We start from the raw sequence: 13,478 nt of genomic DNA on the forward strand, positions 1-13,478 counted from the left end.
GTGTTTGCCTTTAAGTTTATTTTTGATATTTTGTAGAACAGGAGAACCGATGATTACAAAAAAGTCCATGTGTTCTACATGCTACACATTAACCTAACTAGCATGCTTGTCTGAAAAAAGTACATAGAAAAAAGAAAAAAAAGTCATACAATTAAAACTGACGTACAATATACTTACCATTTACTTTAAATGTACCTTTCCTCTTGCCTCCATGCACGCAATGTTTGATACATCACATTGATTAAAAAAACAAAACAAAAAAAATTAAGACTTTTAGGTGCTGCCCCCCCCACTAGAAACAGAATGCACCTATAAATAAAAAAAAACAAATCGATATCGATGGAAAAATGGAAAGCCTCAACACAGATGAATTTGCATCCTACCATAAAAACAAAAAGGAACACTTGGACGCCCAAATAGTGCTGAAATGAAAATGGTCTTACCGACTCCTCGCTCTTCAACAATCACATTGAAATGACACAGTTTTTCGATAAAATAAATATCGCACGTGCTAGAAATAAATAATGATCACTGAAAAACACCTCACTATGTTAAACGCTAACGTGAGAGAGATTTCAACTATGAGACCACTTCGTTTCATGGTATGAGGATGGTCGTGGTGTGTAAAGCACTAGTGCGGCTTCGAGTGTCTCTCGCGGCTGTTACCTTGAGGTAGATAACACGATACATTACGCCTACGATAATGGTTGCTGCTGGCATCATGTGTCACATTTACAGTATGAAAGGGCTGTAAAGGAAGCTTTTGCTCTTTTGCCGTAAATCAAAAACCCATCAAATCTTTTTCTGTCACACCCCAACAGCCAAATTATAAAGCCGCCGAAACCTCGAGCGCCGTCCCGATGCCTATTTTCCGTTCGTCTACAGTACGTGAAGCCAGTTCAGCAATGAGGGTGTAGACATGAACCCATGAAGGCCTGGGCGTCAAGGCGACCGAAATTCTAAGAAATCATCCATCTGCACTCTTAAAATTGACTTTTAAAACAACAAGAAAAATTGGTATGAAATGATTCAAGTAGAAGAACAAAAACAAGACAAAAACTAAACAGGCTGTCATAGAGAGGACATTGCTTTTTCTAGTTAAGATGTTTGAAGATGCTGCTGTAGGTTTTGTGGGCAATCTGTGGCGAGCATTTGACAGCACAGGGGGTGAGTGACGCCTGGATGGATTTCAGAGGCAGCTCGTCCGGGCCCAGAGAGTCCAGCTGTACGTTTAGCACGATCTCGGCGCTCCGGGTGAGGAAGTCCTCGCCCGACTCTCTCTCCCTGGCCTCCGGGATCTCCATCTCCGGGTCGGACTCTGCGATGCGATCCTCTGTCCGGCCAAACAGGTGGTCCAGGTAGCTGGTATACGTGCTTTCCTTCTGGAAGTGCCTGTCCCGGCATGCCTCGTCGATCTCGGCCACTCGTTCTCCTGAGCCAAAGCCCTCCCAGGGATGTGCAGGCCGGGGGACTTCGCTGTCGACCACCGCTAAGCCGCTGCCTCCCCCCAGCTGGGCCAGGTTGACCAGGCACTTCTCCTCTTTCTCCTGACTTATGGATTTAGACATGGAGCCTGAGCGAGGGGCCTCCAGTTGGGAGACTGAAGAGTTCAGCTCGTTGAGGAGGCCCACCTTGCTGAGCAGGCCCACCTCGCTGAGCAGGCCAACCTCGTTGAGGAGGCCCACCTCCTGACAGGCCTCGGGCTGCAGGCTCAGCTTGATGGTACTGGCGATGAAGGAGTCAAAGTCGAAGCCTTGTTGGCCGGGTGGCTGCGTCTGGTGTTTCTCCTGCTCGTGGTCCTTTTCCGCCAAGCTCTGGGTCTTCTCAGCCTCCCGCATGGCGATCTGGGCCTTCACCAGCCCATTCTTCTCGCACTTGCTCTTGGCCTTGCGGTCGGCCTTCTCCTTGCTTTGCTGCTCCTTCCAGTTGGAGAGGTCGATGATGAGCTTGGGCTCGTAATAGTGGTTGACTTCGCTGTCCCGCCAGATGAGATTGTCCAGGTAAGAGGGGGACACGGCCTTGTAATTGCACGTGTGGCTACACTGCAGGTCGCAGTATTTGTTCTCGTGATGCTCGTCCGGCCACGACCGCTCCGACGAGAACGGAGTGGAGTAGTCGAAGGAAAGCTCGTCCAAGAGCTTTTCCCGATCTCCGTCGGCGTACTTCCGAGGGTCCACCTGAAACACGCAACAGGTACAACTCAGCTCGCAGTTCTTTCCCCTTTGTTAGAACGGTGGCGTATCTCAGGCTCAGAAAGTAAACAACAGCTCGTAAATTGGATTGCCTGGAAATTGGCGCACGAGAAAGTCAAAGTCTGCAGTTAATCTTCATGCTACCTTTTGAACACTGTCACGATGGCACCAGTAAGAGAATGTTTGATAGCCAGTTAATATTCAAACTCGCGTACCTGAACCACTTCCTCATCCGTGACATCAGAGAGGGCCCTCGGGTCCACTTGGACTTCTTCTGGGTCGTGAATGCTGTGCAAGTGCCAATCAGCCTCTGACAACTGGCTCTCGTGATACCTGATAAAGAAGGCCAGAGCACAGAGAGTCAGAAAATAAGCACTGGTTCACAGGCAAGGTACCTGCTGAGCCTGCTAACCAACTAGCATTCAGCTAGTTAGTGAGAAAGGAAGTTTCACACACGCGCACCTGTCCCATGTGTGGCTGTGGCTCTGGTCCATGAGCAGGATATCGTCGACTTCATCTTCAATGTGGAAAGGGTGCAAAGAGATGGGCTCATCCAGGGGAAAGGAGTAGTCAGCCATGTAGGGGTGGGCCAGCGCTTCTTCCGCAGTTAAACGATCCATGGGGTTAAAGGTCAAGATCTTTTCTAGGAAGTCCAGAGCTGCACATGAAGACAATAAAGAAAGAAAAGATAGGATACATTTGAAAGACGCTAACCTAATGGCAGTGTAACTCACGAGTGTGAGCCTGCAGCTACATCACAGCGCCCCCCCCCTTATCATGGATTTTAATTTAGGCCATTTTGACACAAGTCTGAATTTAAAACTGCACGTCCCAGTGTAGTGCCACATTATGCCACAACAAGCCTGGCAGCACTGAGTTCAGCTGGAAGAGATGCTGTGTTTTTAAGAAACAAAGAAGCGGCTGAGCAAGCTCACAATTACTGTGGTTCCCACACTGAAAGGACAAAGATGCCTGACGCATCCCCCTGCGATAAATGGGGGTTCGCTGTATTTCCACTAGGTTGATACCTTGAGGACTGACGTCAGGCAGCAGCGTGGTGAGTGGTGTGTGAGGTTTGGACATGTCGTTGCGGATGAAGATGGGTATGACGCTGTGGAGCTCCTGGCGGTCTTCCTCTCGCAGTACCGGGATGGACTCCAGGATCAGCTGCATCTGCTCCAGTTCATGGGCCCCTGAGCAAGGAGGTGAACGTTATTTAGGAATATTCAACACTTGGCTGAATTTGCTCCGAGCGCAGCAGAGGTGTTTGCTTTCTGCTCAGCCCAGGCTGCTTAAACAAACGATAGTGCCGCTTTGCAAATATGGCATGACAAACTACGTCAACGTTTACCCGCAAAGAGTGTTTTCCCAGTGAGCATCTCTGCAAAGATGCATCCGGCTGCCCACATGTCGATGGCTTTGGTATAGTTGTTTGGCGAGAGCAGCAGGCGGGGAGACCTGTACCACTTGGTGACAAGACCTTCAGACAGGTGACCCTGCAGCAGCAGCAGAGAGAGAGAGAGAGAACATTTAGGCACTGAGAATGAAGCAGCACACAGAGGGTAGAAACAACAACAACAATCGAGAGTTTCATAATGACAAAACTGGTCCTATAGTGTGTGCAGCGTTCGAGTGTACAGCTCATGCACGCGGCACAGCAACAGGACAAAGAGCGCATAGAGAAGAGACAGTTGAAAGGGTGGAGAGCAGACACGTGGAGGCCATGTCAGCACTCTGAGAGCAGGATAATCCCTCAGGGTCACACTCGCACCAATCTGCATCAAGGACCGTGAACACAAAAGGAAGTTGGCCTCAGAGGGAAAACTAAACCCTCTCTGGCCTCATGCTTTGGTAGTGTGCGGCGAGGCCAAAATGAAATGCTCAGCTCACCACTGAACAAGGCTCCTGTTTCTGCCCTAATTTAGTGGCAAATGCTCACTGCCACGCTATCCTGAGGCCTGTCCATGCTCAAGCATACTTGCTGGCTGGCTTTTGTAACAAGATAATAGCTCGCTGAGTATTGAAGTGATAGGAAGTGGGTCATTAGCATTCATATTAGCATTTGCATCTAGCCTCATTGCGCAAGTGATCAGCGCATACGAAGAAAGCCTTCGATTGCTACAAAGTTTCACAACGAGCAAAGGCTGGGTCAATGGCAAAACTAGCAGATGAGGGCCACTCAAGAACTTCTTACCAAACCCCCAGTTCGGTCAAGTTCAGCTACAATGCTTGGGGAACATGAGATGAACATTTCAGGTCCACTCAACCCCCACTTAGCCACAGACTCTTAAGAGAGTCGATGGAACAGGTCTGGGCAGAAGAATGCCAGTGACATTCAATCAGAGGTGATCAAACCTCAGACATTTTTTCAATTCCAACTTAATCTAGCACATCTCTGACATCAATTAAAAATAGAATTCATCACTGCGGTACCACAAGCCACGTGAGCATGATTTATCAGATAATCCACTCCAGGAAGCCCATTACTCTTACAGTTTACAAACATATACAGCCTTCGGAAGTTCAAGTAAAAAAAAAAAATATCTCCTCAGTTTCTTCAGTGTGGTTGGCTTCAGAAATGATCATTGCTGTCTGAAAAATAGGTCAAGTGTGTGCGGTTTTGGGTTGGAAATTGAGCTGGATTCTTGTGGCAATCCCTGTGAGCCCTTGAATCGCAAACCTAAATTCTTGCCCTCGAGGCTACAAGTTCACCATTATTTTGGATGTTCAAACTGTTTTTGTTTGGGGGGCTGGGCCAATTATTTTACACATGCATGCGTACCCTTAAAATACAATACCCCCATATTACAAGTTTTGAATGCTAAAACTATTAACTGAGGGGAAATGGAACATACGACTTAGTTTTGGAGGAAGTTAAAGAAGTGCACGAGTCTCTTTGGAGGAGAATCTGAGTGGTTCAGGTCAGATGGTTGCACGTGAATTCCAGTCATTCTTGACGTGGAGCCACCACAAGGGCTAAACACAGGGTTGATTTCCACTCACATAGCGTGCATTCTCAGAACAAAAGGAGCGATCTAACGCTTTATGCCAAACCCAAGACGGATTAATTCCAAATAATTCTAAGGGACATTAGTTTATAACTCATCTTAGTTTTATCAGATCCAGCGACCCAAGGTAAATGCAAGTTAAAGTTGAGAAGTATTTTTAACAGCACTTGAGGACCAAACGAGCCAATGTTAAAATGACTCTTTATATTAATAATATTAACATGCCTGTTTTGGCTCACTTTGAAAAGAGAAAAGTACAAAAGTGGTTGTCAGCGCAAACTTGCAAAGTGATCGAGTTGAACTGGCCAGCTGACACTAGCACACACCCAGCGGCTGCAGGACAGCTTAGTGCAGTTGGGTTCAGGGGGTGATGGGTTCATTTTCAAGTAAGCCTGGTTCAGTCTGAAACACGACCCCTACTATCAAATAGCTGCTGGTGCCATGTAAAGGGTAGTTAGTGGGTAGCAGCGATATCGGCATTCTGTGTCTCTACCTCACTCGCAGTACTATTGTTATCACTCAGGAGACAGCCAAAACACAGCAGCTCTGTTTGGAAAGAAGAGCAGCCAGTTCAAAGTCAGCCTGACTATATTGACCACAGCATTTGTGACCTTGCTAGAAAGTCAGCAGACAATGGCCTGAGCACAAGAGGCCAGCCCCCCCAGCCCATCAATTAAAGAGTCTATCAAGGCCAAAAGCCCACATGGAACTAAGCCAGAAGAATGCTGCGGGATTAAAACACTTGTGAGTGAAACGCATTTCTTCCCTTCTCACAGTGTGACTCACGTGAGAACACATTTGTCATAGATTTAGCATGGAAGTGGCAGTTGGCACAAAAACAATGAGCAGTTTTAACGAGTCGGCACGAAAAAAGAAAAAAAAAAGGTGGCAGCCGTCGTGATTCTATCTAGCCTTGCAATGAATGAAAAGGCACCAGCCATAATGGTTGAGTCACGTGGGCCCGTCAGACAAACCGATGACTAATCTGAGTCACGCACGTGTGACAATGGTGAGAGCAAGTAAACCTCCCCGGTCCCCCACCTAGATTTCAACATCACGCCACCATATGGGCTTCAAACAGAATTCCCTCATCCCTTTTATAAGAGTGACGACACACACAAGGCCAATACAAAAAAAACTTCCATCTGGCGATGATACACGGGGAATCACGTCCGCTGTCATACTACTTGCAACCTGTTATTAAAGCTGCAGACAAGAGAAAACATGCTCTTCGCGTTTTAATGTAACCAGGATCTCATAAGAAAACAAAAAGACATCAATTCTGCTGTTAAGCCAACAATAGAGAATGTGTGTGTGTAAATTCAAAAATGATTGGCAATGTGTTTTTCAAAAGCTTCACTTCTCCTGTGAAGGGAAACAGAGGCGTTACCTCACGGAACCGCATCCCGTCTTGTTGACTTCCTGCTCTGAAACTGCGTCACCCCTGGGATGACCACATTACTGTGCAATCACGTAAACACTACATGGCACTTAGCCTTTTGGTCCCAATGACTATACACTCCTCTTTTCTTACCTTGTGGGAATAGTGGGGGTCCATGATGCGGGCCAGACCAAAGTCGCCAATCTTCAGCACCAGGTCCTCTGTGTTGACAAACAGGTTGGCGGGCTTGAGGTCGCGGTGGAGAACGTTGGCAGAGTGGATGTATTTGAGCCCCCTGAGGAGCTGGTACATGAAGAGCCTGGCGTGGCCCTCGGACAGAAGGCCGCGCTCCAGCAGCTGACACAGGTCTGTCTCCATGTACTCCTGCACTATGTAAACTGAGTTGACCTCGGTCAGGGACACCACATCCTCCGTTAGCCTGCGACCGCTGGGGCCCAACGTTTCAAAAACCTAGAAAAGGACATAGGCAAGCAAAGGGAGTTATTTGGGGGGGGGTGTCAGTCATCAAAATCATCTCTGCTTGACATGCAAGTTTAATTTGTTATAGTCCCATATATGTATTCTAGTCTTTTAATTTCTGATCATAAAATGGCCATAAGAGGGCAGATATCGGCCACTGTCACAAGTACAGATACCTTGAAATAAGGCTGGTGTCTGTACCGATACCTGGTATCGATACTAAGGTTATGGCTACTCTGCCCTATGCTTCTTTTGAATGTTTTCATCTTGTACGAGTGGCGGTGTATCTGAATCACACTTAGCTCATAAAATAAAACAAACACCAAGCAACTGCAAACTTGAAATTTCCCAAGTTAATGTACCAACGTATCACACTAAATCGACAGTACATACATACCTTGACTATATTGTCGTGGTCCAGGCGCCTTATAATCTTAATTTCTCGGAGGGCATGCTTGACACTTTGGGGATCAGTCAGGATAATCTTCTTCACCGCCACTCGCTTGTCACAATCGGTGTCAACCGCTGAGAAAACCAGGCCGTTCCCTCCATAGCCAAGAGGCTTCAAGTCCATGTAGCGAGAGCCCAGGTCGAAGCCGTGGATGTTCATCAGTGACTCGAACTTCTCGGCCATAATGACTATTACTTTGAATGTTGTCTCTAGCTTGCTTTAATCTGTTTATGCTAACAGAAGACCCCCCACCCCACCTAAACTGCCTCAGATGCTACACTAACAGACCTCCAAATGCAGTCACCCGCTTCCCAGGTTACTAACTCCCTGTCCCCTGTGCAGCCGTAACTGTCAGATTAAATTGTAGTTAAAGTTCTTCATCTTGAGTGAGGACAATTTTGAAAATCCAACACCACTCCTGGTGGGTGGCTTCACTTAACAGAGCAGTTCTTAAAGAAATCAATGGAATGGACGTTGAGGCCAATTAAAAATGCACTGTTAAGTGCTAAAAGCACATGGTTGCATTCTCACAGTGGTATACATTCAGTGTATAACTGGTCCTGAGCAGCTTCATGGGAAATGTGCCAATATTTTTATGCTTTTGTTTTTTTCCTTTTTTTTTTCTTTTTTTTTTATTTCTGAATGATTTTCCTAATCAAAAAAAATTGTGAAGACCCTGGCCTTTAGATTGGGGTTAGGGTTAATTGTGAGCCTCAGTGATCAGGTGGCTCAAGCTCGCCACAGTCACAATCGAAACAATCCTCCATTTTAATTGCCTAGAACCTGAAACACAAGGGAAAATCACAAAAGAAAACATGTAAATTACCTAAGTATTGACAACACTGCTTGAAATTAAAAACACAAAGGTTCACTCAAGGTCAGTAGTGAAAAAAGCACTCAGCACCTAGGAGTATATGCTATACAGTTCTGTGCTTCAATAACACGTTAGCAATTAATCGACTTAAACTCAACTCACACTGTAATCAACTGCAAAAGAAAAAACTCTAGTCAACCACAAGAAAGTACAGGTAAAAGTAAATCAATAAAGAATAAATACAGACACCTGAAGAATCTACTAAAATACAGTAACGGATTATTTGTACAAATTGTTACACCTCAATCGCCATTACATCATTATTACAATATAGTTAAACACTTTGCAACAAGTTTACGATAAATGAGCCCGCTGTAACAATATTTTATATAGTATTTATACTTCGTTACTTTTGTGTCATTAATAGCAGGGAACTCTACCCACCCGCTATAGTCGCCGCTAGGTTATCGGTTGACCTGTTTAAGATACACCAAGCAACCTCAAATTAAATAATAATCGTGGGATAGTCTATGGAAAAGACGGTATTTATTGATTTTTACACCCGAACGTGACATTGGCGGTGGAAATGAGACCAACTGACGGGAAAGGGAGAGGTGAACATTAGCTTGCGTGATCGTAGACTTGCCATGCGTAGTAATAAACGTCGATTTATGGATATAAAATACCCCCACAGATCCGAAACACATTACCGATGTGAAAGAAATATTAAAAGTCGCGTAAAGACGACGAGTAGGGTGTTGTTTTAACGGAAAACCTCACCGCACAGACAAAGGGGCCGTTGTTGGCGAGGCGACTGACTACGTGGTACAAGCTTCCCCACCAGCACAAAGCCGACATAAGAGACTCACAAGACGGTCCATCGAGGATCACAGCGACAATCCGAATGAACACGGAATACTCACAGTTCGTATTCGTCGCATTGGAATCGAGAGGGATGAAATTAATCAGACCCGGCGGAGGTTCGAATGGGCTCCGCTCCCGGAGCTCGGCCGATCTAATGCAATCGCCATTTGGCACAGCACAGACAGACGAAAAACGAAGCCGTGACGTCACCTAGATGCCTTCCCTGACTGTAGGATATTTAAAAATCACTCCGGTTCACCTTCGAACATGCTGTGAAGGTAAGCTAAGTTTTCAAAAGAGAGATGGCTGCAAAACTGTGTGAATTTTCAACATCGTAAACTTTCCATAGGAATTGACCGACATGAATGGAAATAAACATACTGTCCTGCATGTTTTAGCATTTTACAATGCGAATGCCTCTTTGAAGACGGTGCAACTGACGCATGATAACGGTGTGGCTTTGAATTTGCGCTCCACATTTCCGATTCGCGAGTTTCAGGATGTTTGAGTGGCTTTGAACGCAACATTACGGATGGGCTTTGAGTCCATGTGACAACGCCTGATTCAAAATCCAATGGGAGATTCTTTCCATTTCAAATTGGAGCAGAAAAACATGTTATTGTGTGGAAGTAATCACTCAGTTCGAAACATACAAAATCTGCCTTCTGCCAGTATAACTATACTGTTCCATATTAAACTATAATCCCCTCACATTGAATGCAATCTTTTAGAAAGGCAACAGAAGATACATGGTAGCTGTTTACATTTATTTTTCTCCTTCCAGTGGATTACGTCATATAATATTGTAGTAACACAAATACAGTGATTGGGAAAAAAATCTCAAAGTAATCACAATAATGTAAGTGTCAAGCACAAGGGTGTATTTAGTCATTTGGGGACCCAAGGCTAGCTCAGTCACGGGGCCCTCCACATAATGAACTGACAAAAGTTTGATTTTAACCGCAACACAAAGTCTTCAATTAAGTCTTTGAAACACATCTGGGGGATTACTATTGAACACATAAAGCATGCAACACTTTTACTCTAATTAATAAGAACATTAATTAATCATCATTTAGTAGTACACTTTCAACCACATTCATTCTCACAAAGATTTTATCACGCCTTGATAATGAAAAGTGTCAGTTGTGTCACTTGGATGTTTTTTTTAAGTGTGTGAATTAGGACTAAAGCAGTTATTGCTTAAAATGATTTTTTCAATATTTTTTATGTGGCTCAGGCAATTGCTTACAGAGTATTTCCCTATTATTAAGTCATATATTATGACTTGAAATATGCTTGTTCTATAATTTTGGAGACGTTCTTTTTCTGTTGTTGCAAAAATAATGTCGCAGTGTGCTTGCTTTGCTGTTCCAAATAATTGGGGTTCAAAAAATGTTTGATTTTCTTCTCCCTGGCTTATAACATCGTCAGCCGATTAAAATGAAGCAGTATTGCATTAGCAGTGTGTCAAAAAGGAAAATCCCCTTGCATGTCTCACATATTCACACACGCAACTCACTGCAGTTGGCGGATTTACAAAATCCATCTGGCAGCATGCATGATGCGCAGGCTCTTTCTCTTCAATCACCATTCAATCCAAAGGTTAGGTCCACCGAGAGCAAATATGACGAAGGGCAGCCTCGAGTTTGCTCGAATCATCTTTCATTTCATTCACGCTGCACTCGCGACTGTGTGAACGCTGTGAATGGCCGGACGGACGCGCACGGGGCGGGATGGAAAGGAGCGCACATCACAGTGCAGCATCATCGGCATCCGCAAGGCACACCATGTGAGCGAGCATGTGCTCCACAATGCGGATGCCTCAGCCTTATACAGGCCGGGATGGGCTCGGCTCGGGCATGCCCACTTGATGCTGTGCGGGATGCGGCACATCTTATTGGTCCCTTTTAAAGCAATGTCAAATACTGCATGTGTTTAATTAGGCTTACTATTAAAATTAGTTTTCCACTATTAATTGCCTTATATAGATTATATTACTAATCACTTTTTTTCCACGACTACATTAAATTTTCGGCACACGAGTAGGACAACTAAGGCATATTATTTGATAACTGTGTGCTATTAGGGGTACTGCTAATGACCTAGAATTAACATTAAGGTAACGTGAACGTTCAACACTTTACTATTTTTTAATTAGTAGTTGCAAGCACATGTCAACTAGTGCATTAGATTGGCCTTGCTAGTAAAATGTAGTTGTCATATTGAATTAATGGTGAAACGGCTTTCCATAAAGCTGTTGGAGAAATTATTTGATATCCTCGATAGTCACCGCAAGGTTGCATTAGTAGGCTGCAAATGATACTAGCAGTGGAATACTTTTATTAGCAGGAAAAGACACCGTGAGCTGACTAGTCTGCTGACTTGTGTTTCTAGTGAGGACAAAGAGTAGTACACGAAACCATGGACCTTACACTGAATATCAAGATTATGGAATTAAGGTTCATGCAGTGTCCAATAATTAAAAGCATACAGCACCAAGTTATGTCTAATTGGACTGCAATGTTGACTGTATACTTTAAGCTGCTGTTTAACCTCATGACGAGTCGACGTATGTATACTTGGATGTATGGTTATGTAACAGACACATGCATGCTGGCATGCCATACTAGGTGACATGTAGGGAAAGTAACGCAATGCAGGTCACATTGCAAGAGCGCCACCAGTTTCTGTCTGTAATAAGCACCTCTTCCTTTCCAGCTACATATCTACTGTCTGCATACATGCATCTACATACCTGGATCTCGATCGATCGATCGATCGATCGATCGATCTATCTATCTATCTATCTATCTATCTATCTATCTATCTATCTATCTATCTATCTATCTATCTATCTATCTATCTATCTATCTATCTATCTATCTATCTATCTATCTATCTATCTATCTATCTATCTATCTATCTATCTATCTATCTATCTATCTATCTATCTATCTATCTGTCTGTCTGTTTATCTGAATGTCGAGTATCTGATTGTCGTACTTTCCTTTCCCACTTGTTGTCAATGTGAATCTAAGTGTGAAAGGTTAACTATCTCTACAGTGAGTGACCTGAGATTGACCCAGTCTAGGGTAAAAATCTCTATTTTGTACAAAGTTAGCTCATCTAGGCTTGGATAGAAAAAGGATGATAGCGTAGCTATTACTGTATGTGGTGAGGATCTCCTTCCCTCAAGACAAAAACCGATTAGAAAACTGAGAGACAATGGCATACAGATACACAGACCATTTTTATGGTAGTATTATAAGTAGTACTGTAGTAATGTAGATTGTATGTCTGGCAGTGAAACCTTGGTTGTAATGGGGACGGGACTACATAAGCAGAATTGCTTCAACCCGCTTCGCTTTTCGACAGGTCATGTAAAACAAAATGTGAAATGAAGTTCTAACACGTGTGTTGTACTTGCCGAAATAAGCAAAATCAAATCAAATTACAGTTTTTTCAGTTGCTTTAGTACATTTCTCAGATCAGTTGTATTTAACTTTTAAGTCCAACACATTTTGTGCCCCTGTTTGATACCCATACAAAATATTAGTACTCCTCTTCAACGTAGGGGCACAAAGTGAGCTTTTTGTGTGACACTGTTGACCAAAACAGCTTTCTCATTTATTGCCAGCAGCACTGTCTTTCAAAAAAAATTCAAAGCGTATATGAACCTTTTGCATTATAATTACACTCATATTCCTTAATACTAATTCCACAAATTAATATCGCATCACTTTCATTCACGCCAGATATTGCCACTTACCAAAGGTGAGACTATCCCGATGTGACCGACGCAATAACATGATCTCCCGGTGTGCAGTCCACTTAAAGTAATGCATCCAACATTGCTAGGAGGCTGTTTGACAGGTGCAGAGATATATCAGTATATATATCTAGTAAATATATGAAGGTACTGTCAGAGTGTTGGCGATGTGTTATCCTACTCCATGTGCCTCTGTTTGTGAGGCGGAGCTCACTGGAGACTTAATATAGGCCAGGCCAGAGAGGGGAGGAGACTGCTCTCTGTATGGCCTGGCCTGTCAGTGTGTCAGACCTACGACCGTTTGTGTTCACTGCCGCATTTCCACTGTGCCAATGAGTGGTTCACAACCTAAATTGAGTCAAGGGTTACATATATTGTATTAAGAGAAGGCACACCTCAGCACCAGTAAAATAAAAAAAAATATATAAATGGGTCATTCCAGGATCACAGGCTAATTTTAGAAAATGAACAATTTATTTTGATATGTTTTGGTTATGTTGATATAAACATGGAAAA

The 13,478-nt window shown here is 43.9% G+C and overlaps 1 protein-coding gene across 2 annotated transcripts; it reads right to left on the minus strand.

The window, feature by feature from the left end:
• On the minus strand, window positions 1-13,124 carry mapk6 (mitogen-activated protein kinase 6). Of its 2 annotated transcripts, none has more exons than XM_088371332.1 (8): window positions 12,963-13,124; window positions 7,459-8,295; window positions 6,735-7,052; window positions 3,544-3,688; window positions 3,221-3,385; window positions 2,655-2,850; window positions 2,408-2,525; window positions 1-2,177 (listed from the first exon to the last, which is right to left on the minus strand). In XM_088371332.1, exons 2-8 carry the CDS (start codon window positions 7,693-7,695, stop codon window positions 1,095-1,097), a joined length of 2,262 nt encoding a protein of 753 aa, XP_088227458.1. In that variant the 5' UTR covers window positions 7,696-8,295; window positions 12,963-13,124; the 3' UTR covers window positions 1-1,094. The 2 variants fall into 2 exon arrangements, with proteins under 2 accessions (XP_088227458.1, XP_088227457.1); XM_088371331.1 differs by lacking the exon at window positions 12,963-13,124 and adding an exon at window positions 9,250-9,480.
• Window positions 13,125-13,478: the final 354 nt, after the last annotated feature.

The sequence above is a fragment of the Syngnathus floridae genome, chromosome 3 (genome assembly GCF_059516105.1).
Source record: "Syngnathus floridae isolate MCC-2025c chromosome 3, RoL_Sflo_1.0, whole genome shotgun sequence".
Taxonomy (NCBI): Eukaryota; Metazoa; Chordata; class Actinopteri; order Syngnathiformes; family Syngnathidae; genus Syngnathus; species Syngnathus floridae.